The sequence below is a fragment of the Musca vetustissima genome, unplaced genomic scaffold, assembly GCF_032173495.1.
Source record: "Musca vetustissima isolate MV318-11 ecotype Yass unplaced genomic scaffold, APGP_CSIRO_Mvet_v1 utg1604, whole genome shotgun sequence".
Classification (NCBI taxonomy): Eukaryota; Metazoa; Arthropoda; class Insecta; order Diptera; family Muscidae; genus Musca; species Musca vetustissima.
In genome coordinates, this window is record NW_026889386.1 from 78,446 (window position 1) to 105,304 (window position 26,859).

Genomic DNA, 26,859 nt, shown 5'->3' on the forward strand with positions numbered 1-26,859 from the left:
GATTTCGAAAAAAAGGTATGTTGAAGCCAAATGTTCATTTTCTCAAGACCTTTTCAACAACCATCAGGACCTGGAATTTTATCCGATTATTGTTATCAATAATTTATTTAAAAATTTCCAAATAACCTTTCAAGATATGAGCAAAGATTTTGTAAGGATATATATTTTTAAATGGTCATGATAGCTATGATATGATATTATTTTTTTAAAGCAAATATTTTTCAAGAACCTTCCCAGAAACTATATTAATTTGTTTAAGGAAATATTATTTCAAGCTTAAATTAATTGAAGAATTTCTAATGAACCTTTCAAGCTATTTGCGAAGTGCTCTTAAAAGCATTGACATTTTTGAAAATTTGTAAAGAAAATATTTTGTTCGAGGTCATAATAATGTTTCTTCATGGACATGCTGAGCTAGTTTGTGGATGTTTTGAGGAATATTTCTTCAAGGAGTTGTTGAGGCACAATCGTAGATTTTTAAGGCAATGTTAATTCAAGGTCTCGATTAACTATAATCGTATATTTAATAGTTTTGGGATATTGTGTAGAATAGTTTTGTAACACTTGTATAACAGCATTAATTTCTCGGACTAAAGTCATAAAAGGCTTGCTCTTTCACATGATCACCTTTAGTATCCTGCCTTATATGTATTTCATAATAATATAATATAATAAACGATGTGAGAAAAACATAAATAATACATAAACTTTGCCAAAAAGTATGCAAAACTATTGTTTGGTTAAATTTTTAAGTGATCACTTCCAATTGACCGTCATTAAATTCACTTGCATTTCACTCTCGTTTTCCCTTCCAGGTTTCAGTTTCCCTTTCCCACAAACAATCTAAATTAAGCTGTTCTGAAGTTTCTATTAATTTCCTTTATTTAAAAAAAAGAAAAACTCTGAACTCAAAAGGGGTTTTAGTTCAACAAAACTCTGGCACAATCACTTCCTTCTCGAGTTTAACAATATTTGACGAACAAAGAAAACTAATTATAAACTTCAGTTAAGGCTATTCTATTATTTATTTTCGGATGGTGTGTGTGTCTATTCTAACACAACACAACAGTCCAGTAAATTTCAAGTATCCTTGCAAATCTTCTTTTCCAAAATAGCAAAAAAAAAAAAAAAAGAAAAGCGAGTCAGTTTTCCAATTTTCTATTTTTTTGTTTATTTTCCCCCCAAACAGTGTTTAAGTCGTGGTGGTGGTGTTGGTGGGGTTTTTTGTTAGTGTTTGTGTATGTGTGTGTTCTGTACGAGTAGTTTCAAAAATTTTTTGCTGTTGTTATTCATGTTCAAGTTTTGTACAGGACTAAACTTACCCAGCGATAATTTTTCACCAGAATCTGGTGGCAGTGTAAAACCTAAGAGTGCCATAGAGGCGATCAGTACACAGGGCACAATTAAATTGAAAAAATAGTACAAAGTTTTACGTCGTATCAAAATGGCGAATGTTATGTCAATATAAGGTTCTGGGCAGCAATTATAGTAGATTTCATTTCGTTTACCGGGTACACCTATACCAGGCACCAGGAGAGTGAGAGTGTCGTTACATAGCATCGAACGAGTGAGTTATTGTTATCATTATATAGTTTATACAATACATATATATTTATTTGTATATATATAGAGAGAGTGAGATAGAGAGAGAGCGAGACACACATTGAGAGATATATATGTTTGGTATCATTTCATTTGATTTTGGCGCCATGCGTTGTTGCAGTTGGGGGGTTATTTATTTGGTTCAGAGAGGGGTTCGGTTGCAAGTAGAATAAAAAAAAAATAAACAAATTTTTATGTTTAATTTTTAATTGTTGTTGTTGGTGTTTTTTTCTTAGTATAGTATTGTTGTAATTTGTAATTGTTGTAGCAGTAGTTGTTGTTGGGTTGTCAACATTAAAATGTGTAAAAAAGTAAAGTTGTTGTTTGTTTTTGTATTGTTTTGTTATAACAAAAAAATAAAGAGATGTTAATTACGAAAACAATAACAGAACAAAAAAAAACTTGTAAACTGAAACGTTTCTCATTTGTCAACATACCCAAGAGATCCCATTCACCGTTGGTAATAAAACTTGAGATATCACCACCAGCTTCGTCCTGTAATTGTAAATCCAGCTGGAAAATAAGAGAACAACAAATGCGAAAATAAATATAAAGATGTAAATTACTAAATTATTTGTTCAGCAAATTTTTATAACTTTTTTATTAAGGTTTATTTTGTTTTTTTGGGTAAATAATGTAATATTTTTATGAGTTAATGAAGTATTTTTCGGAGGACGGAGGAGGATTGACAGAAATATTGCAGTAATAAATTCATGGATTTACGAAAAAAAATGTTAAGAAGGAATAATAGAGGATTCTTTAAAAATCATTTAATTTAAATTCACGGATCATCCAAACTCTAGGCGTGGATTTTTAAATAATTTTATTTCAAGGACTATCTCAGCTCTAGGCGTGGATTTTTAAAAAATTTTATTTCAAGGACTATCTCAGCTCTAGGCGTGGATTTTTAAAGAATTTTATTTCAAGGACCAACTGAGCTCTAGGCGTGGATTTTTTAAAGAATTTTATTTCCAGGATCAACTGAGATTTAGGAGTGGATTTTTAAAGAATTTTATTTCAAGGACCAACTGTAATCCAGGCGTGTAGTTTTAAAGAATTTTATTTCAAAGACCAATTGAGCTCTAGGCGTAGATTTTTAAAGAATTTTATTTCAAGGACCAACTGAGATCCAGGCGTGGATTTTTAAATAATTTTAGTTGAAGGACCAACAGAGTTTTAGGCGTGGATTTTTATTTGAAGGACCAACAGAGTTTTAGGCGTAGACTTTAAAAGATTTTTATTTGAAGGACCAACAGAGCTTTAGGCGTGGATTTTTAAAGAATTTTATTTCCAGGACATTCTCAGCTCTAGGCGTGGATTTTTAAAGAATTTTATTTCCTGGTCATTCTCAGCTCTAGGCGTAGATTTTTAAAGAATTTTATTTCCTGGACATTCTCAGCTCTAGGCGTGGATTTTTAAAGAATTTTATTTCCAGGTCATCCTAAGCTCTAGGCGTGGATTTTTAAAGAATTTTATTTCCAGCACATTCTCAGCTCTAGGCGTGGATTTTTAAAGAATTTTATTTCCAGCACATTCTCAGCTCTAGGCGTGGATTTTTAAAGAATTTTATTTCCAGAATTTAAAGAATTTTCTTTAAAGAATTTTATTTAGGCGTGGATTTTTAAAGAATTTTATTTCCAGCAAATTCTCAGCTCTAGGCGCGGATTTTTAAAAAAAATTATTTCCAGTACATTTTCAGCTCTAGGCGTTTATTTTTAAAGAATTTTATTTCCAGTACATTTTCAGCTCTAGGCGTTTATTTTTAAAGAATTTTATTTCCAAGACATTCTCAGCTCTAGGCGTGGATTTTTAAAGACTTTTATTTCTAGGACATTCTCAGCTCTAGGCGTGGATTTTTAAAGAATTTTATTTCAAGGACTGTCTAAGCTCTAGGCGTGGATTTTTTAAAGAATTTTATTTCAAGGACTGTCTCAGCTCTAGGCGTGGATTTTTTAAAGAATTTTATTTCAAGGACTATCTCAGCTCTAGGCGTGGATTTTTTAAAGAATTTTATTTCAAGGACTATCTCAGCTCTAGGCGTGGATTTTTTAAAGAATTTTATTTCAAGGACTATCTCAGCTCTAGGCGTGGATTTTTAAAGAATTTTCATGAAGGACTATCAGATCAATAGGCGTGGATTTTTTAAAGAATTTTATTTCAAGGACTATCTCAGCTCTAGGCGTGGATTTTTAAAGAATTTTATTTCAAGGACTATCTCAGCTCTAGGCGTGGATTTTTAAAGAATTTTATTTCAAGGACTATCTCAACTCTAGGCGGATTTTAAAGAATCTTATTTCAAGGACTATCTCAACTCTAGGCGGATTTTAAAGAATCTTATTTCAAGGACTATCTCAACTCTAGGCGGATTTTAAAGAATCTTATTTCAAGGACTATCTCAACTCTAGGCGGATTTTAAAGAATCTTATTTCAAGGACTATCTCAACTCTAGGCGGATTTTAAAGAATTTCATTTCAAGAACTATCTCAACTCTAGGCGTGCATTTTTTAATGAATTTTAATTCAAGGACTATCTCAACTCTAGGCGGATTTTAAAGAATCTTATTTCAAGGACTATCTCAACTCTAGGCGGATTTTAAAGAATTTCATTTCAAGAACTATCTAAACTCTAGGCGTGCATTTTTTAATGAATTTTAATTCAAGGACTATCTCAGCTCTAGGCGTCGATTTTTTAATGAATTTTAATTCAAGTATCTACTGAGCTCTAGGCGTGGATTTTTTAATGAATTTTATTTCAAGGATCAACTGAGCTCTAGGCGTGGATTTTTTAATGAATTTTATTTCAAGGATCGACTGAGCTCTATGCGTTGATTTTTTAATGAATTTTATTTCAAGGACTTTTTCAGCTCTAGGCGTGGATTTTAAAGAATTTTATTTCCAGGACCTTCTGAGCTCTAGGTGTGGATTTTTAAAGAATTTTATTTCCAGGACTTTCTCACCTCTAGGCGTGAATTTTTAAAGAATTTTATTTCCAGGACATTTTCAGCTATAGGCGCGGATTTTTAAAGAATTTTATTTCCAGGACATTTTCAGCTCTAGGCGCGGATTTTTAAAGAATTTTTTTGAAGGGCCTTCTGAGCTCTAGGCGCGGATTTTTAAAGAATATTATATCCAAGGACCAACTGAGCTCTAGGCGTGGATTTAAAAAAAAAAAATATTTCAGGATTTAAAAAAAAAAAATATTTCAGGGACCAACTGAGCTCTAGGAGTGGATTTTGCCTTAATTTATGAGCTCGTTGATTATTCATATAAATATCGTTCCATTTGTTTTATTGTTTCTTCTTTTATATTATGATTGCAGATAAGTTTTTATTGTTCTTGTTTATTGTTTTTGTTTATTTAAAGATTTGTGTTTTATTTTTCATCTCCTTTTTAGAATTGCGATAAAAAGACAAAAGTCCCAAATAGGTTATTTCACTTTTTTTTTAACAATTCGAGCTATTTAGTAAGCCTGTCACATATGAACCTCGAAGATTTTTTGCTGTTTACTTTTGAAAGGATGTCTGTTTACGAAGAGCTTAATTAAAAATATGCTTTGTTACATTCTTCATATGTCTATTTGTGATACTTGTTATTTACTTTAGGCAGAGGCGTAGTTTAACTGGTTACTCTGGGGATTCAAATGGAGATACCCAATCTTCACATATACTACAACAAATAAAATGCTATGAGAAGTAGGAATGAATATACTAGACACTTTCTCCCTGTAGAATCCGAATTACGCCCCTGTCTCCATCATATCGGTTAAGTAAAATACACTTTCATCTTTGACTCGATAGATAGACTAGAGAAGTCTTTGTTTAACATGACAAGTTACAGCTGTATTGTGTGCCTCCCGAGATATCACACGCGCAGTCATACACATCCTTAGGCATGCGTTCGTGGCCTGATTGTTAACTACATCAAATCATTTTCATAAATTATAATTTGTTATTCTCCCAGCGAAATATTAACTTAATATTTACGTAAGACATTAATGAATGAAGTTATGGCAGAGGATATGTGGCAGGAAGATTGTGTTTATATAATATCCTGGCAATGAAATCATTATTTGGTGTTGTTGGAAGGAAAATAATACAATGCAGGCGCAATTAATTTTAGAAATATATTACTCAGAATTGACATTAGGAAATATTATTGAGTTTGTCGTATTATACACAAAAAAAAAAAAATTGCCTAATAATTGTCAAGGACTAACATAGCTAATAAGCGTGGGGTTTTAAAGAATTTTATATCAAAAGCAATATGGATGTTTAATGGATTTTGTTTTAAGGAATATCTTTGTTCTGAGAGTTTTTAAGTTTTTATATTCGGAGATTATCATAAGTTTAGTTTAAGGACTATTTAAATATTTGATTTTTTTAAGGCTATCGGCGCCGCTGCCGTGGATTTTTAAAAATTGTTTTTCAAAGACTAGCCGAGCTTCTAGTTACAAGTTTTTAATAATCTTTATTTTGTGGACATATTAAAAAAATATATATTTCAAGGACTATCAGAAGAAGTTTATTTTAAGAACTATTAAAACAAAATCTTAAGGAGTATCATAGCTCCAGGTGTAAATTTGTAGAACATATAATTGCAAGGGCTATTTTTTAAGGTCTAATTTTAAAAAAGTTTTTCAGAGAGTGTCAGAACTTTAGTAGTGGAGTTTAAACCAATTTTATTTCAGGGACTGGCTATGAATAGGCATGAAATTAAAAAAAAAATAGTTCAGAGACAATTTAAAAAATCTTTCAAGGACTGTTATTCCAAGAACTAGCTGAGCTCATGGCTTGGTTTTTTTACGTTTTTTTTTCAAGGACTATCTAAGCTGTAGGCGTGTTTTTTTTGGATTTTTATTTCTACGACTTTGTCAGATCTTTTAATAATTTTTATTTGTACGACTATGTCAGATCTAGGCATGATTTTTTTTTAAGATTATTTTCAAGGACTATCTGAGTTCTATGCGTGTGGTGTTAAAGATTTCTTTAATACTACCTTTTAAATAATTTTACTTTTAGGACTTTCTCAGCGCTAGACGTGGATTTTTAAAGAATTTTATTTAAAGGACTCTAGGAGTGGATTTTTAAAGAATTTTATTTTAGGGTACAGGCGTGGATTTTTAAAGAATTTTATTTTAGGGTACAGGCGTGGATTTTTAAAGAATTTTATTTTAGGGTACAGGCGTGGATTTTTAAAGAATTTTATGTGAAGGACTTTCTCAGCTCTAGGCGTGGGTTTTTAAAGAATTTTATTTCAAGGACTTTCTCAGCACTATGCGTGGGGTTTTAAAGAATTTTGTTTCAAGGACTTTCTTAGCTCTATGTGTGGGTTTTTAAAGAATTTTATTTCAAGGATTCTAGGAGGGGTTTTTAAAGAATTTTATTTTGAGGATTCAAGGATTAATTTTTTAAAGACTATCTGAGCCTTAGACGCGGTGCTTTATTTCAAGGGTTATCTAAAGTCCAGGGGTGGATTATTAAAGAATTTTATTTCAAAGGCCATGTAAAATCCAGGCGTGGATTTTTAAAGAATTGTATTCCTAGGACCATCTTAAGTCCAGGCGTGGGTTATTACAGAATTTTGTTTCAAGGACCATCCAAACTCATTAAATCATTAAAGAATTTTATTTCAAGATTCAGGGATCTTATTAAAGAATTTGATTTCAAGGACCGTCCAAACTCCAGGCGTGAATTATTAAAGAATTTTATTTAAGGGTCCATCCAAACTACAGGCGTGGATCACTAAAGAATTTGATTTCAAGAACCATCCAAATTCCAGAATTTTTAAAAGACTTTTATTTCAAAGATCTTTTAATAATTCTATTTCGAGGACTATCTGAGCTACAGCTGTTAGCCTGATCGGCTTAAAGGACTGTCGAATATTTAATGAAATATTTTTGGAACTACGATCAATCAAGACCTGGATTTAGTAGGATATATCTGAGATACAGTCCTGTTTTTTTAAATGTAATTTATAGGACTATTTAAAAAATATATTTCAAGAACTATAATAACTTTAGGCCGGAATTTGATTTCAAGGATTACTATTGGGTGAGGTTTATGGTTCGGTGGGTCGTTTGATATGGCTTTTATCGAGATATGATTAGTGATATTTCGATGGCATTATTCTCGGCTTGTTTACTTCAAACAAGACAGCGCTACGTGCCACACAAGCAGCGAAAGCTTTGTTATATTAGGGGAAAATTTTGATCTAAATTTACAACACCAACTTCCCAGTTACGGTTCAAGGCTTTATAGATCGAACCCTTAGATTATATTTCAGACATTTTTTAACATTAGTTGACTCAAATTTAATAATATGGTATAGTCCCACATTAAGGTCAAGCCCGTACTTTGAAAGTCCTAGTACATCTTCCAAATAAAGTGTAGAATGAAATGGGTAACTTAATATCCGGGACCTTAATGGCTAAAAACTTCTTCACAAAACTTTTTTTCAGATTAAGTCCATGTTTATATATAACAACCACATAATGGTGACGGGTAATTTTCCGTATGTTGAAGGTTCTAGGCCAATTTTCCAACCTGAGTGTCTCCAGTTTGGTATTTCATTTACTCCTGACATTAATTTACCATGCCATAGCTTCATATATGTTGAATATCTACCTTACCGACCTTTGAATACATTATGAAATAAAAATATCTTTAATAATGTTTTCTTCGAAGTATTCATTGGAGGTGTATATTTACAAAGAGAAAGGCGAGGTTACTATTTTTATATTCACACTTAATTTCAATCTGTGCCGCCTTCGCATGGAAGAAAATTTCATTTAAAGTAATTTCATTAAAATCTTCTTTCACCTAATCAGATTAAATTAATTAAAACTTTGAAGATTTTCTTAAAAACGATTTAAAATACGAAAGTTTATTTTTAAATATGCCAAGGTGAATTACAATTAATTATTCATAACATTTCAAATACTATGAAAAGTGAAAAGTAAATTTAGCCTCAAAGTAGGCTTTACTGTTCTCTGTTTTCTATGAAATCAGTAATTGGCCAAAACCATGAACTAATTTACTTTGTGATAATAGCACCATTTCAGAAGGTGAAAACTTCTATTTTTTTCTTGTTTATTTTTAGTGTTGTTTTATTACGGACTATGCTATGGAGGAGCAATTAGAGGTTTTTTTTATATTTTAGATATATTTATTTTTGTTTGTAAAAAAAATCCCATCAAATGGCAAGTTCGTCATTACTCCCGATTTGTTGTTTTTCGTTATTATAATTCCAAATGATGGCAAGTTCGCAATTACTATGATTCCATGATTTTTTTATTTTTTGCTTTGAAACCCTTTTATTTGTTGCTGCTAATTTTTTTCCCGCTGCTGAGGTCACTGCAGATCAACATTTTTCTTTATTAAAATATAACTATAAAAAGAAAGGGGAAAAAAGTGAAAACAAAGAATTTTCCCTTTCAATGAACAGAAAATTTATTGTGCCACCAATGCTAAGGGTAAACACAGCAATGAGCGGCAGCCAACCAACCAAACCGACAAACGAAACTGAATGCAAAAAACCAGCAGCAACATTTAGCTGTGCTACTGGTGGTGCTGCTATGCAGCCTTGGGTCTCTTTCCGTAGCATAAACAAAAAAGCATAAAATATTAAAAACCAAATTAAACTTTACAGGTAAGCGCGTTCGTCTTTTTAATTTATTTTAACATTAAAATAAAAACATAAAAACTAAATTCCTTATTTTTTTGCAATGCAAAATATACAGTGGGCACCCAGGCCATAGGTACGAGGTGAGGGAATTAAATAATGAACGAAAGTGTAAAATGGTGTTCGGAAGGACGTTGTTACTTTCTCATATATTAAGAGTAATATCCTGAACGTGTGTGTGTTCGTGTGCGACACCCCTTGAACGTAAAATAGCTACAATAATTAACAACATCTCTGTTGCAAAATATTTGTTTTTGTATGTGTGTGTGTGTATGGATGGTGTTTGTTTGTAAAAAGTGGGGTTGGCAACCACAGTAACAACCTTGACTTGCACTGTTTGTTTTTCTTTTACATTATGCACACATTTTGGTATGTTCACCTTGTTATTATTTGTAATAAATTTAGATTTGTCTTTTGTTTTGTGAAAATTTTTAAATTTTAGTACATGAAATATTTTTGCTAACACAAAAGTCTGGTTCGATTTCATATTACTGGTTGGTCCTTGAAAAGTATTCTTTAAGTAATCCATATCCACGCCTTACTGGTCCTTAGAAAAATATTCTCTAAAAATCCACGACTTACTGGTCCCTAAAAATATATTGCTTAAGCCTTTGTGCCCCGAATTTGTTTCCGTAATCATAAAACAATTTTCTGTTCGCAGATTTAATGCAACTATCATAAATATTAACGTCTTTTGAAGGGTCTTGAAAACTATTCGTTAAAAAATCCACCGATTTTGGGGGTCCTTGAAAAGTATTCTTTAAAAAATCCACGCCATTTTGAGGACCGTGAAAAAATATTCTTTAAAAAATCTACGCCTTATATCTTACTTTACTTAACTGGCTTGTGACAGAAATTTCGTTCCATAAGCCGAGCTTAAAAAAGATTTCCAGGCGGGTCTGGAACCATCAGCTGGATCGCTTTTATATACCTTTGGGCTGGGGCATCTCCATCCACTCTCACAAAATACGTCTAACAATGCCGATGTCCGAGAATAGCTGGTACAACTCACAACTTATGGACGGCTATATTCACCGTCAACGCAGATCGGCCCATTGGTCTTTCGGAGAATTTTTTCTCAAACACTACAAGAGCTAACTCATTTGTCTGCGTAAGTGCCCATGCTTCCATATAACAGCACGGGTAGTATCAGCGTCTTGCAGAGTGTGAGTTTAGTCTATCGGGAGGTGGCCTTGCTTTTGAGTTGCTTACTCAGACCATAGTAGCATCCGTTGGCCAACATTATCCATCTCCGAATTTCAAAACTGATGTCATTCGTTTCATTTATGGAGGTACAAAGTTATATAAAATCTTTGACTACCTCGAAGCTGTAGTTCTCGAAGCTTGTCAGACCCACTTTGGCAGACTCCTTCTTAATTTGTTCAAAGATGGCTGTTACCGCTCTCCATATTCGACCCATTATGACGATGTCATTGGCGTAGGCGAGTAACATGTGTTGTATGGTGTACACAATGCCATTTCTGTTCACCTTTGCCTCTCGTATGACCTTTTCCAGCAGGATGTTAAAAAGATCACACCACTTCCGACTTTAGCTACTGATATTGTGCCAGTTAAAGTTCCTGCATAGCCGAAATTATTTTGCAGGAATGCCAAACGCAGACATGACTGTAAACACCTCTGAACGAATTCGGCTTTATAGTCGACAAATAGGCGGGATGTATTGATGTGTTTTTCGTGGATTTTTTTTCCAGGATTTGGCACAGAGTGAACATCTGGTCAATGGTGGATATACCAGGCCTTGAAAAAATGTTCTTTAAATAGTCCACGCCTTATGTAGTTCTTGAAAACAATGTTCCTTAAATAGTCCACGCCTTATGTAGGCCTTGAAAAAATATTCTTTAATCCACGCTTTATGTAGGCCTTGAAAAAACATTCTTTAATCCACTCCTTATGTAGGCCTTGAAAAAATATTCTTTAAAAAATCTACGCCTTTTGGATGACCTTGAAAAAATATTCTTTAAATAGTCCACGCCTTATGTAGGCCTTGAAAAAATATTCTTTAAATAGTCCACGCCTTATGTAGGCCTTGAAAAAATATTCTTTAAATAGTCCACGCCTTATGTGGGTCTTGAAAAAATATTCTTCGAATAGTCCATGACTTATGTAGGCCTTGAAAAAATATGCTTTAAATAGTCCACGCCTTATGTAGGCCTTGAAAAAATATTTTTCGAATAGTCCACGCCTTATGTAGGCATTGAAAAAATATTCTTTAAAAAATCCACGCCTCTTGTAGGCCTTGAAAAAATATTCTTTAAAAAATCCACGCCTCTTGTAGGCCTTGAAAAAATATTCTTTAAATAGTCCACGCCTTATGTAGGCCTTGAAAAAATATTCCTTAAATAGTCCACGTCTTATGTAGGCCTTGAAAAAATATTCTTTAATAGTCCACGCCTTATTTCTTCTGCGTGCAAATTATTTTGCAATGAAGTAAGTCTTTTATTTAATATCCCCTTGTAATGACAACCATAACGACACCAAATCATAAAAACATCTTCAAAACACAATCGTAAAAATACAATTTCACAAAAATATCTATTGTTGTCAACAACAAAAGTTTGAAGTTCATCAAATATCGATAGCAAATGGCGACAACATCATAACAATTACACACTGACAATCAAGCATATCCCACTCCCTTTTCCACAGATACACACACTCATACACCCTAGACATGTGCTGAATTTTTTTTTGTATTGAATTTCATAGGAAATATAGCGGAATGAAAAGTTTTCTCATAATCTGTTTGGCGAACAACGTGAGCGGGTGCCGCAACAGCAATAACGGCACCAACAACCACAATAATATTATATCGTATTTCTATAATTTAAGTTTCAGTTTCAAGGAATTTTTTTTGGGTGCCATCACAGGGACATTTCATGTTAACTCATCCTTTACGTTTAAGCCATTAGTTGGTACACTCCATTAGTTTTACCGCCACGTTACCGTGGCACTTGAAGCGCACCACTAAACGCCCGAATGTAGTCTTGTTCGTTCGTCGAATGAATGAACAAATGCGTGTGTGTGTATGTGCGAGTGTTGATAATACCACTTAAGCGTGTTTTGGGATAGTTGGGAACACAGTTGTTGTAATGCTTAATGTAAGTATTATCATTTGTCAAATGCGCGGGTGGGGTGGTGATGGTGTAAATAGTTGTAAGACTCCTCAGTTTTATGCTCAAAGTGTTTTTAAAGATGTTGTCTACTTTTAGGAGTGAAGTTCTTGTTATGTTTATGTAGCATAGTTTTTGCTGTGGTTGTTGCCATAAGTAAAGGAAACGACGATGTTGGTTTTACTGTTTATTGGAGGTGTTGATGAATTTGTTAGCTTTGAGTTTTATTTGTTAGTTTGTTTCTTGTTGTTGTTGTTTTTGATAAATAGATTAAGTGGTAGTTTTGGCTTGATCCGCTGGATTTCGTGAAAGTTGTGGTATGAGAGGACGTTAGGAAATTATAGCTTTATAAGCTGCTTAATTTTCTGGAATTATTTTCTACTGGAAATCACGAAAAAAATAATTAATGGGATTAGAAGAAGAATATCCATAAAAAATGCATTTGACTTTTGGAAGTTGCCCTGAATATATTCTATGTAAAATTCAAGTTTTTAAAAGAATTCAGTCTAAAATGGGGATGGTAAATTCATTATGGGGCTCTTGGAAAGTACATTAGGTACTCAGAAGAATAAATTGGCATAATTAAAGTTTTTGAGTTATGGTGCGATGTTTCTTTGTCTGTGACTATTGCACATTATATTTGAGGTGACATATCTTCAGTCAAATCCAATGAGGATCAGCTTAGTAAAACATATCACCCTTATTTCTTGAGCGTGGTTTTGTTCTAAATTTTCTAAAAAAATGGCGCTCCTGTGGATAGACCACAAAAACATGAAATTCAGTTTCTATCGTCCTATTCCACTCATACACGATCTTTGCTCAGAAAACCAAAGAGTAATAATTTTCGAAATGCATGGATGGATGCTCTAAAAATAATCTTTAAAAAATCCACGCCTTGTGTTGGATGATTGAAAAAATATTATTCAAAAAATCCACGGCTTTTGTAGGTCCTTAAAGAAAAAATATTAAAAAAATATCTACGATCCACACTTTATGTAGGTCCTTAAAAAATCTTCGATTCACGCCTTATGTAGGTCCTTAAAAAATATACTCAACAAACTCCTTGCCTTATGTAGGTCCTTAAAAAATATACTCAACAAACTCCATGCCTTATGTAGGTCCTTAAAAAGTATACTCTACAAAATCCACGCCTTATGTAGGTCCTTAAAAAATATACTCTACAAAATCCACGCCTTATGTAGGTCCTTAAAAAATATACTCTACAAAATCCACGCCTTATGTAGGTCCTTAAAAAATATACTCTGCAAATGTCACGCCTTATGTAGGTCCTTAAAAAATATACTCTACAAAATCCACGCTTTATGTAGGTCCTTAAAAAATATAGTCTACAAAATCCACGCCTTATGTAGGCCCATAAAAATATACTCTACAAAATCCACGCCTTATGTAGGTCCTTAAAAAATATACTCTACAAAATCCACGCCTTATGTAGGTCCTTAAAAAATATACTCTACAAAATCCAAGCCTTATGTAGGTCCTTAAAAAATATACTGTACAAAATCCACGCCTTATGTGGGTCCTTAAAAATATACTATACAAAGTCCACAACTTATGTAGGTCCTTAAAAATATACTATACAAAGTCCACACCTTATGTAGGTCCTTAAAAAATATACTCTACAAAACCCGCGCCTTATGTAGGTCCTTAAAAAATATACTCTACACAATCCACGCCTTATGTAGGTAGGTCCTTAAAAATACATTTTCAAAAAATCCACGCGTTATATAGGTCCTTAAAAAATGTACTTTCAAATGCTGGTCGTTAAAAAGTATTCTTTAAAAAAGTCCTCGCCTTATGGCTCCGTTGGTCCTTGAAAAATTTATTTTTTTATTAAAGAATATTTTTTCATGGACCAAAGGACCAAGGCGTGGATTTATTAAAGAATATTTTTTCATGGACCAAAGGACCAAGGCGTGGATTTATTAAAGAATATTTTTTCATGGACCAAAGGACCAAGGCGTGGATTTATTAAAGAATATTTTTTCATGGACCAAAGGACCAAGGCGTGGATTTATTAAAGAATATTTTTTCAAGGACCAAGGCGTGGATTTATTAAAGAATATTTTTTCATGGACCAAAGGACCAAGGCGTGGATTTATTAAAGAATATTTTTTCATGGACCAAAGGACCAAGGCGTGGATTTATTAAAGAATATTTGTTTGTATTGGTTTTAGACCATTTTCCATCCTGTGTTTTTCGTATTTTCCTTAAATTTAGGTAACCACAATTCCATTCCGCTTGATTTCCTATTTAAACATTGTTTCATCCCCAGCAACATTTCAAGTGTTCCCAATACAAACGGAAATGTCCTTTTCCATTTTCTCCCCTAGAAATTTGGGTGGTTGTGTGTGCGTTAAATGTTGTCATGACACAATTTTCTGTTTTCCCCAATTTAAATTGAGCAAAACTGAAGTATCAGTCAGAGTAAAAATAGCACAGAACAGCAACAACAACATCACCAACAAAAATGGGCTTACATAAAGTGTTACAACAGCAGAAAACATCATTTCAAGTACCCCAACATCAAGCATAATCTTGAAATGTTACTCTCTAGATTGTTGTTGTTTTTTTAGTTGTTGTACTCTTCAAAAGAAAAAAAAACTAATGCATTTTCCACTAAAACTAACAATACCCCGAGCTATCTATGACCGAGTTGTGTATACAACAACAACATCAACAAACAAACACAATTCTATGTCATTTAAAGCAATAACTTCAAATTCTTAACCATTTTTCGTGCAGCTCGAATGGAAACTAGTCACTCTTTTGCAGTTGCTGTCGTTGTTGCTGCTGCTGTTGAATAGGCAACAGGAATAGTAATAACAAAAATATTGCGCGCGAGCAATGTTGGTGGCAAGTAACAGGAATGATGACGGAAAAAGGACCATGCATAGTTTTTAACACTACCGCCATTAATCCTGGCGAGAGAGTATTTTTTTTATCCATCTTTTTTTATGTACTGCACCATTTGGACGGTTGTTGTTGAAGTACCGGGTGATCAGGAGGAGGCTCCGATAAAAGGGGCCGCAATTGTTCAAAATTGAAAGAATAACATTTGCTTTTATTTACAAGTGGTTAACAAAAATTGCGCCCAACGTAGGGCGCCAAGAAAGATTAGAATTTTAATAAAATCTATTTTTAAGGACCAATACTTATTACTTACTTAGCTGGCTTGTTACAGAACGGTTGTTCCATAAGCCGAGATTTAAATAGATTTCAAAGCGCGTCGGTCTTATGCGCAAGTCCACCAATTTTGAAGACCACGTTCCAAGACGTTGTTTTCAACTTGGTCTTTCCATCTAATTCGTGGCCTTCCCCTTCTACGGGAACCATCAGTAGACTCATTTTTATATGCCTTTTGAGCTGAGGCATTCTCATTCATCCGCACAACATGGCCTAGCCGCCGTAGTCGCTGCAGCTCAATACGACTGACTATGTCGATGTCCGCGTATAAATTCACGGGTAGTATCAGCGTCTTGTAAAGTGTGAATTTGGTCTGGCGGGAGGTCTGGTAGTAGCATCTGTTAGCCATCACAATCCTTCTCCGGTACAAGTTATATGACATCTTTAACTACCTCGAAGCTTTAATTCTCAAGTTCCACAGTTGGTCCGAGTCTACTGGACGTCTTGCGCGTTGATACCATCAGATTGGTCTTCTCGCCGTTTACTGCCGGACCCACTTTGGCAGACTCCTTTTCAATTTGTTCAAAGGTGGCTGTTACCGCTCGCAATGTTCGACCCATTATATCGATGTCATCGGTGCAGGCGTGTAACATGTGTTATTTGTTGTACAGAGTGCCATTTCTGTTTACCTTTGCGTCTCGTATGACCTTTTCCAGTAGAATGTTAAAAAGATAACAAGACAACTATCTCCTTATCTGAATCCTCGTTCGGTATGAAAGGGCTCCGAGAGGTCCTTTCCGACTTTATTTTGTGCCTGTTAAAGTTATCCTGCATAGCCGAATTAATTATGCAAGAATGCCAAACGCAGAAATGGCTTTATATACCTCTGAACCGATAGGACTGTCGAATGCAGCTTTATATTCGACGAATAGGTGGAATGTGTCGATGTGTTTTTTGTGGATTTTTTCCAGTATTTGGCGCAGACTGAAAATCTGGTCAATGGTGGATTTGCCCGGTCTGAAGCCGCATCGGTATGGTCCGATGATGTCATTGACCATTGGCTTCAATCGTTCACACAGCACACTGGATAGCACTTTATATGCGATGGAAAGGAGACTTATTCCTCTATAGTAGGCTCCTTTTTTCTAGCCAAATGGCGCATGCTCCTGACTAGCATCTGGCCACCAGTCTTGAATAGTTCGGCTGGTAACCCATCGGCTCCTGCTGCTTTGTTGTTCTTGAGCCGATTAATTGCTTTTATGACATCTTGGCTAGGTGGTAAATACAAAAAAAAAAAAAAAAAAAAAAAACACTGGACGAATGTCTTCCGTCTATCACAACATGATCAATTTGATTTCTCATTACTTGATCAGGAGAGATCCAGGTGGCCTTGTGTATATCGAGATGCTTGAATCTGGTGCTGGTAACTACCATGTTTTTTGCTGCCGCGAAGTCAATCAACCTCATGCCGTTGTCGGATGTTTCTTCATGAAGGCTGAATTTTCCGACGGTGGGGCCAAAGACATTTTTCCTTCCGATTTTTGTATTAAAATCTCCTAGCAGAATTTTAATGTCATGGCCAGGGCAATGGTCATATGCTGTTTCTAGGCGCTCGTAAAATATGTCCTTGGTCTGTTCATCTTTATCTTCGGTCGGAGAAAATGTAAAAAAACTTCGATTTTATACGGATTATAGCAATTCGCTCATCTACTGGAGTGAATCTGGAGACAAGGTCTTTTATTCTCCTGTTAACCATAAATCCGCAGCCAAATTCATGTCTCGTGGCACCAACTGTGGCAGCTGTAATACAGGGCGTAATCGTCTGATTTACTTACGCCTATCGCATTTCCTGTAAAGCAATAATATCGGCTTTGTACTTCATGAGTATATCCGCCAAAGCGAAAACTGCGCCCGTTCTGTACAACGTGCGCACATTCCAAGTGCAGATTCTAAGATCGTGGTCCTTTATACGTTTGCGGGTGTCGTCAACGTTAGGGGGGGTTTGTTTTTCTTTTTCTTATCTTTTTCATAGTAGTTTAGGTTTTCCGAGAGTTGGCAACTAACCCGACGCCTCAACCCATTTTTTATAGTTCTTATGGGTGAACTCGCGGCACATATTAGCTCACTATTTCATCTGGTGATGAGAATAGCTCCCCAGGTGGCACCGCGATGAGGTCAGTGTCCACAATTGAGATGAAAGAGGGACCAAGATAAGCCTGGACTTCGCCATGTTAAAGCCAATCAGAGCCGTTGCTTGGTATCTATCATCTTCTAAGGACCAATACAAGTCGTGGATTTTTTAAAGAATATTTTTTCAAGGACCAAAACACAGGCGTGGATTTTTTATAGAATATTTTTTCAAGGACCATAACACAGGCGTGGATTTTTTAAAGAATATTTTTTCAAGGACCAAAACACAGGCGTGGATTTTTTAAAGAATATTTTTTCAAGGACCAAAACACAGGCGTGGATTTTTTATAGAATATTTTTTCAAGGACCATCATAACAGGCGTGGATTTTTTAAAGAATATTTTTTCAAGGACCAACACAGGCGTGGATTTTTTAAAGAATATTTTTTCAAGGACCAACACAGGCGTGGATTTTTTTAGAATATTTTTTCAAGGGCCATAACACAGGCGTGGATTTTTTAAAGAATATTTTTTCAAGGACCAAAACACAGGCGTGGATTTTTTAAAGAATATTTTTTCAAGGACCAAAACACAGGCGTGGATTTTTTATAGAATATTTTTTCAAGGGCCATAACACAGGCGTGGATTTTTTAAAGAATATATTTTCAAGGACCAAAACACAGGCGTGGATTTTTAAAAAAATAGAGGCATGGATGCTTCCTATGTATGTTTTTTAAGGCCCTTCGAGCGTCGTCTAATCTCTCCGATTATTCGAAAGTAAAAGTGAAGTGAATTTTGTTTCGGTGTATGTGTGTTTGTGATAGCTTAACCTAACTTAAATGCAGATATACTACTGCAAGTTATTCATCGTCAAAGTAAAGTTGCGTTGTAGAGCAACAATCACCAACACCACTACCACAACGACAACAACAACAGCATAACTGATAAATGTCTATATTCTGTTTTAGCTATGGTTGAGAGGAAATAAACATTTTTTTCGCACCCAATACCACCAGAGGGAAGAGTGCGATGCTGCCAACATAATACCTCTAAATGTCAACGGGACAGTGGTTGGGAAATAATTAAAGAAATTTTGATAACACTTTAGGTGTGTTATTTAGGTGGGAATATTTAAAGAGTATTCTGGCAATACCCATTTAAGCTGCAAACAATATATGTTAAGCTTTAGATCCTATTTAGGGTTTTAGCCCCCATTCGAATTATGTTAGAGGTCTTAGCCCCACTGTTTTGCAATTACCATGAATTCAACTCGAATTTTAGTTCATGCAGCAAAATGCTTGGTAACTGCTATTTCTACTATAGTTTTGTTGTTGTTGTTGTTGTTGTCATTACAACTGTTGTTCTTTTTGTATGTTTGCTTTTGTCATATTTTTATGGGTTTGTACAAACGAAAGAAAAAAACTAAAGCTATTCATTCCTGGCAGGCAACAAAATTCTTACGTTTTCAGTTCATTCTGGTTTTTGCAGGAATTGCCATAACAGAGAAGTTTCGAATTGGTAAGGGAATTGTGGTTATTGCTGTTGTCATTGTTGTTGTTACTGCTGTTGCTGTTAGAGAGAAACAGAAACATAACTGCATTTTAGCTTGTAGTTATTTGCTTTATAAATTATCTCCTTGAAGCTGCAGTTAATTTTGCAAGTTCTGTTTTTTGGTTGGTTGTTTGCCTTCATCTCCCCAGTTTCTCGTTCACCCATTTTTCAAAGTCAGAATTTCGTTGCTGTCTTTTTCTCTTTTGGTATATTTTTGCAAATGAGTTATTTATGGGTTACTGGGGGATAATGGGAAAGGGAAATTTTTAGAAAGTAATAAAAGTTACATGAGTTTTTCTTTCATCAACAAAAAAGAAAAAAGAGTGGAAATTACAACACAATGAAAGGGGGACGAGGAATTTGACATTTTGGGGTTTTTGGTTCGGAAAAATAATAATGATAAAAATTATTTCATGCGTAATTAATTGCATGACACTACTAATTGAAACTGACGTATATAATATTGGACTTAAGGAAAAATATTATTTTTTAATCTTCATAGAATAGAATTTAAAATATATACACTGATGAAAATCTTTCAAAATATATTTTTTTGAATTACGTTTTTTAAACCAATAATGTTTTTGGAAGACATCTAAAAGCGAACGAACGACTACATTGGGCTAGGATCTTCAGCCTACAAAAAGGTGTTCTTTGTATAAAGGCAATGTAGAAACATGGACTCATATTTAAAATGTTTTCGAAAAAATATATTTACCCTATAATATATTTTTTTTTTAAAAACCACCCCTAGATCTCAGTTGGTCCTTGAAAAAAAAAAATTCTTTAAAAATCCACGCCTAGAGTTTGGATGGTCTTCGAAATAATATTTTTTTAAAAAACCACCCCTAGATCTCAGTTGGTCCTTGAAAAAAAATTCTTTAAAAATCCACGCCTAGAGTTTGGATGGTCTTTGAAATAATTTTTTTTAAAAATCCACGCCTAGAGTTTGGATGGTCTTTGAAATAAAATTCTTTAAAAAAACCACCCCTAGATCTCAGTTGGTCCTTAAAATAAAATTCTTTTAAAAATCCACGCCTGGTACTCAGATAGTCCTTAAAATAAAATTCTTTTAAAAATCCACGCCTGGTACTCAGATAGTCCTTAAAATAAAATTCTTTTAAAAAATTTAAAAATGGTCCTTGATATAAATTTCTTTAAAAAATCCACGCCTAGAGTTCGGATGTTCCTTGATATAAAAATCATTAAAAAATCTACGCCTAGAGTTCGGATGGTCCTTGATATAAATTTCTTTAAAAAATCCACGCCTAGAGTTGGGATGGTCCTTGATATAAATTTCTTTAAGAAATCCACGCTTACAGCTCAGATAACCCTTAAATTTAAATTCCTTAAAAGATCCACGTCTGGTATTTAGATAGCCTTGAAATCAAATTATTTAAAAATCCAAATAATCCTTGAAATAAAGTTCTTTAAAAACCCACGTCCACAGCTTAGATAGCCCTTAAATAAAATTCTTTAAAAATCCACACCAAGAGCACAGTTAACTTTGCAATAAAATTCTTAAACTTATTAAAAACGCAGATATAGCTAAGATGGCCCTTTAAAATCCAGGCATAAAATAGTCCTTAAAACTCTTTTAAAAATCTACTCCCATAGATTGAAATAAAATTTGTTAAAAATCCTTTACTAGGCTTCAGATTTTCTTTGAAAATATATTTAAAAATCCACTCATAAATGCAAATAGTATTTGAAAAAATCTTTAAAAATCTCCTTCTATAGGTCCGGTAGACCTTGAAATCGAATTCTTTAAAAAATCTCTAGATAGTCCTTGAAATAAAATGTTTTAAAAAATACGAAGTCCACCTGAGAGATTTTTTATATCGGAACACATCATTAATTTTGCACTATACCACTATTGCTAAAAGCATGAGTAAAATTTTCGGACAACCAAAAAAGACTATACTTGTTACAAAATTCTTGAGGACTACTATATTCCACATTTAAGTTACATGAATTCCATTTGCTGTCGTACTTATGCCAGAGAGATGCCTTACTCATATATCATTTTGCAAACAATTTCGTTGGTATTTCATTTCGTTTTGCCTTGAGTTGTAAATTGTGTTTTCTGTTTTACTTAACATTCAAGTTGACACAGTTTTTTTCTGTTGCTGCTGGTATTTGCGGTGGATACCTTTGTTGAAGGCAAGTAACAACCATCCAACCTCAGCCAGCTAGCCAGTCCATGCAACAAAAAACTCTGCTCAGTTGTAGCCTTAAGTATCCGAATCGACTGTTGTTTCTTTTTTGTATTAATTTCTTCTTTATTGATATTTTATTTATTTATTACATTCATCGATTTCAGTTTGCCTTGCTTCCATAGGCTAGGTTCATTGGAATTGGATTGAATCACATGGAATGGAAACGAATAGGGGGGTTTGTTGTAATGTACAGGGCATGGAAAAAGGGGAAAGTCGAAAAGCTTAACATCATTGTTTTACATACAAAATGTCGATGTTAAGGAATATTTAATATTTGTTTTCCACTCATCCTTCGTTCTTCGATACAGCAGTATAATCCTGCAGTGGGCATCAGCAATCATTTTTGGACTAAATCCATTTCAGCTTTTGGCCACTTATGTTGAGATTTACCATTTGTGGATTTGGTTTTTTGTTCTCATAAAAAAAATCAAACAAAAAATTTAACGACTGGTAACAGTAACAAGTAATACCTCCATCCAGAGTATCCACTTGAAGTAGAACAACGATATCGATGTTGTTGACAGGTCAAGTGCTTTGCAATTCCTGACAGAAAATATTTCGTTTGTGTTTTAATAATGTAACCAATCTGTCGATTTTATTTCCAATATACCCCCTTAAGCAACTAAACGATTTTTTTGATTATTGTTTTATGCTAAAAGGCCGTCCAGTTCATTGCTGGTTTACATTGAACAGGGCATTGCAAATGTGTGTCACAAGGTAAAAGTTTCAACGACCTGGTTTATCGTCGACCACTTTTACTAATAGAAATATGATGAGGGTCATTTAATTTGCATTTGTCATAAAGACAATTGTTTGGAAAATATATATAAAAGACTTAATGCTGACCTGCATAAAGGGGAATATTTTTGGAGGATCTAAACAAAAAAATGAAAGGAATAACAGCCATAAATTTTTTGGGTTTTTAAAATATATCAGTTGTAGGCGTGGATTTTTGAAGACATTTATGCGAGCATTTTAGGTGTGGATTTTCAAAGTGTTTTTATTTCAAAGACTTCCTGAGCCCCTGGGATGTTTTTAAAAGATCTTTATTTGGAGGCCATTCAGAACTCTAGGTGTGGATTTTTAAAGAATGCCATTTCAAGGACTATACGAGCTCTAGACTTGTATTTAAAAATAAACTATTTCAAGGCAGTGTTTTAGACGTCCGATCGATCCGAGGAGCGAATATCAATTCGGACCATTACCTTGTGGCAGCCAAGGTACGCACCCGTCTTAATGTAGCAGCAAAGGTGCGATCTAAGACAACACGTAAACTCGATGTCGAAATGCTGCAAACACAACAGGTAGCCGAGGCCTACTCCGCTCAACTTACCCATCTGCTTAAAGAAAGCACTTCTTGTCCCGATAATAGTGTAGAAGCACAATGGCAAAGAATTGCCCACTCCCTACAAACTGCAGCAAAAGCAACACTTGGGTACCAAAAACCACCACCAAGAAAACCATGGTACGATCAGGAGTGTCGTAATGCTACTGGTGTGAAAAACGCAGCAGACAGTAGCAACACGTAACGTGATGGAGAATTATCGGGAGAAAAGGAGAGAGGAGAAACGTGTTTTCAGAAAAAAGAACAAGAAAAACGTGAGCATGAGCAAATCGAGATGTACAGGAGTCAGAAGGAAGTCCGGAAATTTTACCAATGAGTAAAACACCAAACCGAAGGCTTTGGTGCAGGCACATCCTCCTGTAGAGATGAAGAAGGAAACCTGGTGACAAATACAGACAGCGTGTTGAGGATTTGGAAGGAGCATTTTGAAAAGCTTCTGGTATCAAATAGTGGCGTTGAAGAAGATACCCCAGAACCAATAAGAGATGATGGTAAGAGTGTATACCACCTAGCCAAGATGTGGTCATAAAAGCAATTGATAGGCTCAAGAACAACGAATCAGTAGGAGCCGATGGGTTACCAGCCGAACTATTCAAGACTGATGGCCAGATGCTGGTCAGGAGCATGCATCAGCTGATTAGTACAATTTGGCTAGATGAATGTATGCCCAATGATTGGAACCTCAGAATCCTGTGTCCCGTGCACAAAAAGGAGACAAGACGATATGTGCCAACTATAGAGGAATTAGTCTTCTTCCCATCGCATATAAAGTGCTATCCAGAATCCTGTGTCCCGTGCACAAAAAAGGAGACAAGACGATATTTGCCAACTATAGAGGAATTAGTCTTCTTCCCATCGCATATAAAGTGCTATCCAGCGTGCTGTGTGAACGATTGAAGCCAATGGTCAATGACATCATTGGACCATACCAATGCGGCTTCAGACCTGGCAAATCCACCATTGACCAGATTTTCACTGTGCGCAAAATCGTGGAAAAGACCCACGAAAAACACATCGACACATACCGCATATTTTTCGACTATAAAGCCGCATTCGACAGCTCTATCCGTTCAGACGTACGGCATTCCTGCAAAATGAATACGGCTATGAAGGATAACTTTAAGTGGCGCAAGATCAGCTCGTTCAGACACCGAACGAGGATTGCGTCTCGTATGACCTTTTCGTGCTGGTAACGCCATAAATAAAACGAATGACATCAGTTTTGAAATTCGAAGAAGAATTGTGATGGCCAACAGATGCTACTAAGTAAGCTGTTTAGAAACAAGGCCACCTCCCGCCGGACCAAACTCACACTTTACAAGACGCAGATACTATCCGTGCTATTATATGGATCAGAAGCATGGGTACTTGCGCAAGCAGATGAGGCAGCTCTTGGGGTGTTTGAAAGAAAAACTCTCCGAAAGATCTACGGGCCGATCTGCGTGGACGCTGAATATCGTCGTCGAATGAACCACGAGCTCTACAATTTATACGCGGACATCGACATAGTCAGTCGTATTGAGCTGCAGCGACTACCGTGGCTAGGTCATGTTGTGCGAATGAAGGAGAATGCCCCAGTATATAAAAGCTAGCCTACTGATGGTTCTCGTATAAGGGGAAGGCCACCAATTAGATGGAAAGGCCAATTAGAAAACAACATCTTGGAACGTGGTCTTCCAAATTGGTAGATTTGCGCACAAGACCGACGCGCTTGGAAATCTTTTTTAAGCTCGGCTTATGGAACAACCGTTTTGTAACAAGCCAGCTAAGTAAGTAAGTATTTCAAAGAAAAATATGGTTCAATGACGATATAAGTTGTAAGCATCGAAATACATTTCAAGGACAATCACAGCTATAGGCGTGGAGTTTTAAAGAATTGTATTTCAAGGTTATAAGAGTGGATTTTTTAAGAATTCTATTTCACGGACTACCACAGCCACAGACGTGGATTTTAAAAGAGTTTTATTGAAGTACTTTTGGCGCTATTGGCGTGGATTTTTAAAAAGTGTTATTTCAAGGGATATCACAGCTCTAGGCCTGGAGTTTTTATAGAATTGTGTTTCAAGGAATTTAACAGCTATAGGCGGGAATTTGTTATAGAATTTTATTTCAAGGACTTTAACAGGTATAGACGGGGATTAAAAAATATTTCAAGGACAATTACAGCGTGTATTTTTAAAGAATTTTACTTCAAAGTATATCTGATAGGCATGGATTTTAAAAGAACTTTATTTCAAGGACTGGCATCACAATAGGCGTGGATTCTTAAAGAATTTCATTTCAAAGGCTATCACAGCTATATTGGTGGATTTTTAAAGAATTCTATCTCAACGACTATCTGATAGGCGTGGATTTTTAAAGAATTTTGTTTCAAATGTGTGGATTTTTAAGGAATTTTATTTTAAGGACTATAGGCGTGGATTTTTAAAAATATTGTTTGGAGATCCTTACATAGGCGTGGAATTTTAAAAATAATTTTTGAGAACCTTTCATAGGCGAGCATTTTTAAACTATTTTTTGGGGAACCTTATCGTAGAATTAAATATTAAATATTAAATATTTCTTAAAACCTTTAAATTAAAATGCAACAACAATGTCAAACTGCGTACAAATCGACAATAAGCCAAAGACACGCAAGCACAACAATTTCCTTTGTCACTTGCCATGCATTTAGTTGAAGAAAAAACTCTTTGAAGTGTTCTCTATTTTCATTAAAATGTCTGTTCATTTGGTAGGTTTTTCCTTCACGACACACAAACACACACACACACTCTCTCATACAAACATACATTTTTCTTTTCACTTGATTTAGTAGAGCATTTGTTTTCATTTAGGGTACACTTGCATTCACGTTGGCATTGTCCCCCATTTAAATTATTTTTGTTTGTAGGTGTGAGCGAGAGTGCATAAAATAAAATGTTTGTTTGTGTGTGAGCAGTTGTTCGTGGGAAAACAATATGCTTTAATTACGGCCGAGATTTTGCGCTATTTAAAAGGGCGCTCATTTTGAGTCATCACCACGACCACCATCATCATTTTCTTCTTAAATATTATCTGGGTTAGTGGCATAGGCGCATTTCCTGTGTCATAAACCAAACGATGAAAAAGTGTAAAAGAAGTCGAACAGAAGAGAATGAAACAAAAACAAAACAAAAAAAATTATTTAAAAAAATAAAACGTCAACAATGGAAACTGCCGGATATAAATGAAAGTAAAAAAAGTGAAACTGCAATGACACACACACACTCGCAGACGGACAGACAAATAAAAAGGGATTTTTCACATTTAATATGCTCACTCAACTCAGCAGAACTCAACAACGACCCAACGGTTCGTCCAGCACTGAAATAAACTAAATCCGATGATACTAAGGCCCAGTCAGCCAGAGAGGCTCATACAAATAGTTATTTTAATTTTTTCAGCTTTCTCATTCATTTTCATTGTTTTTTTCGGTTTCATTTGTGCATTTTTTTTCTCATTCTGCTGTAGCCAGCAAATTAACAGGAAAAAAACTGAGATGAGGTAGTCATACCAAAAAAAAAGTTTTATTGTAAAAATCCCAGGTTTTTTTGTCTTCATGCCGCATTAACATAACATCCGGCAAAAACGGGCTTTTGTTTGCCAACTCATACAGAGTTGTGATGCTGCATGGAAATGATGATAATGTTAATGCATATTGTAGGGAAGAATGAGGGGTGGACATTTAAGATCGAGGTAAAATAACTTACAAAACCATATTCATAATTTAACATTTTTGTTTTAAAAAAAGGAATCTTCAAGCCATTTAAAAATCCACTTCTTTGAACAAGTATTCGTTAAAACATCCACTCCCTTGATAGCCCTTAAAAAATATTCCTCTTTGATAGTCCCTCAAAAATATTCTTCAAAACGTCCACTCCTTTGATAGTAGTTAAAAAAATATTCTATAAAACATCCACTCCTTGTACGGTCCATGAGAAAAAAATATTAAAAAAATCAACGCCTTGTATAGATATTGAAAACATATTATTTAAAAATCCACGCCTTGTATAGACATTCAAAACATATTAATTAGAAATC

At 34.7% G+C, this 26,859-nt stretch overlaps 1 protein-coding gene across 1 annotated transcript in view; it reads right to left on the reverse strand.

Annotated features, from left to right (window-relative positions):
• The window catches only part of LOC133337093 (neuronal acetylcholine receptor subunit alpha-7), a gene marked incomplete at its 3' end in the record, with an annotated part of 104,939 nt that extends 78,387 nt beyond the window's left edge, over nt 1-26,552 (reverse strand). Inside the window, exons 1-3 of the mRNA XM_061545357.1 lie at nt 26,529-26,552; nt 2,040-2,115; nt 1,323-1,517 (exon numbers count right to left, since the gene is read on the reverse strand). Coding sequence (XP_061401341.1) covers nt 1,323-1,517; nt 2,040-2,115; nt 26,529-26,552 — 295 coding nt within the window. The remainder of the gene's footprint in view (nt 1-1,322; nt 1,518-2,039; nt 2,116-26,528) is intronic.
• Nucleotides 26,553-26,859: the final 307 nt, after the last annotated feature.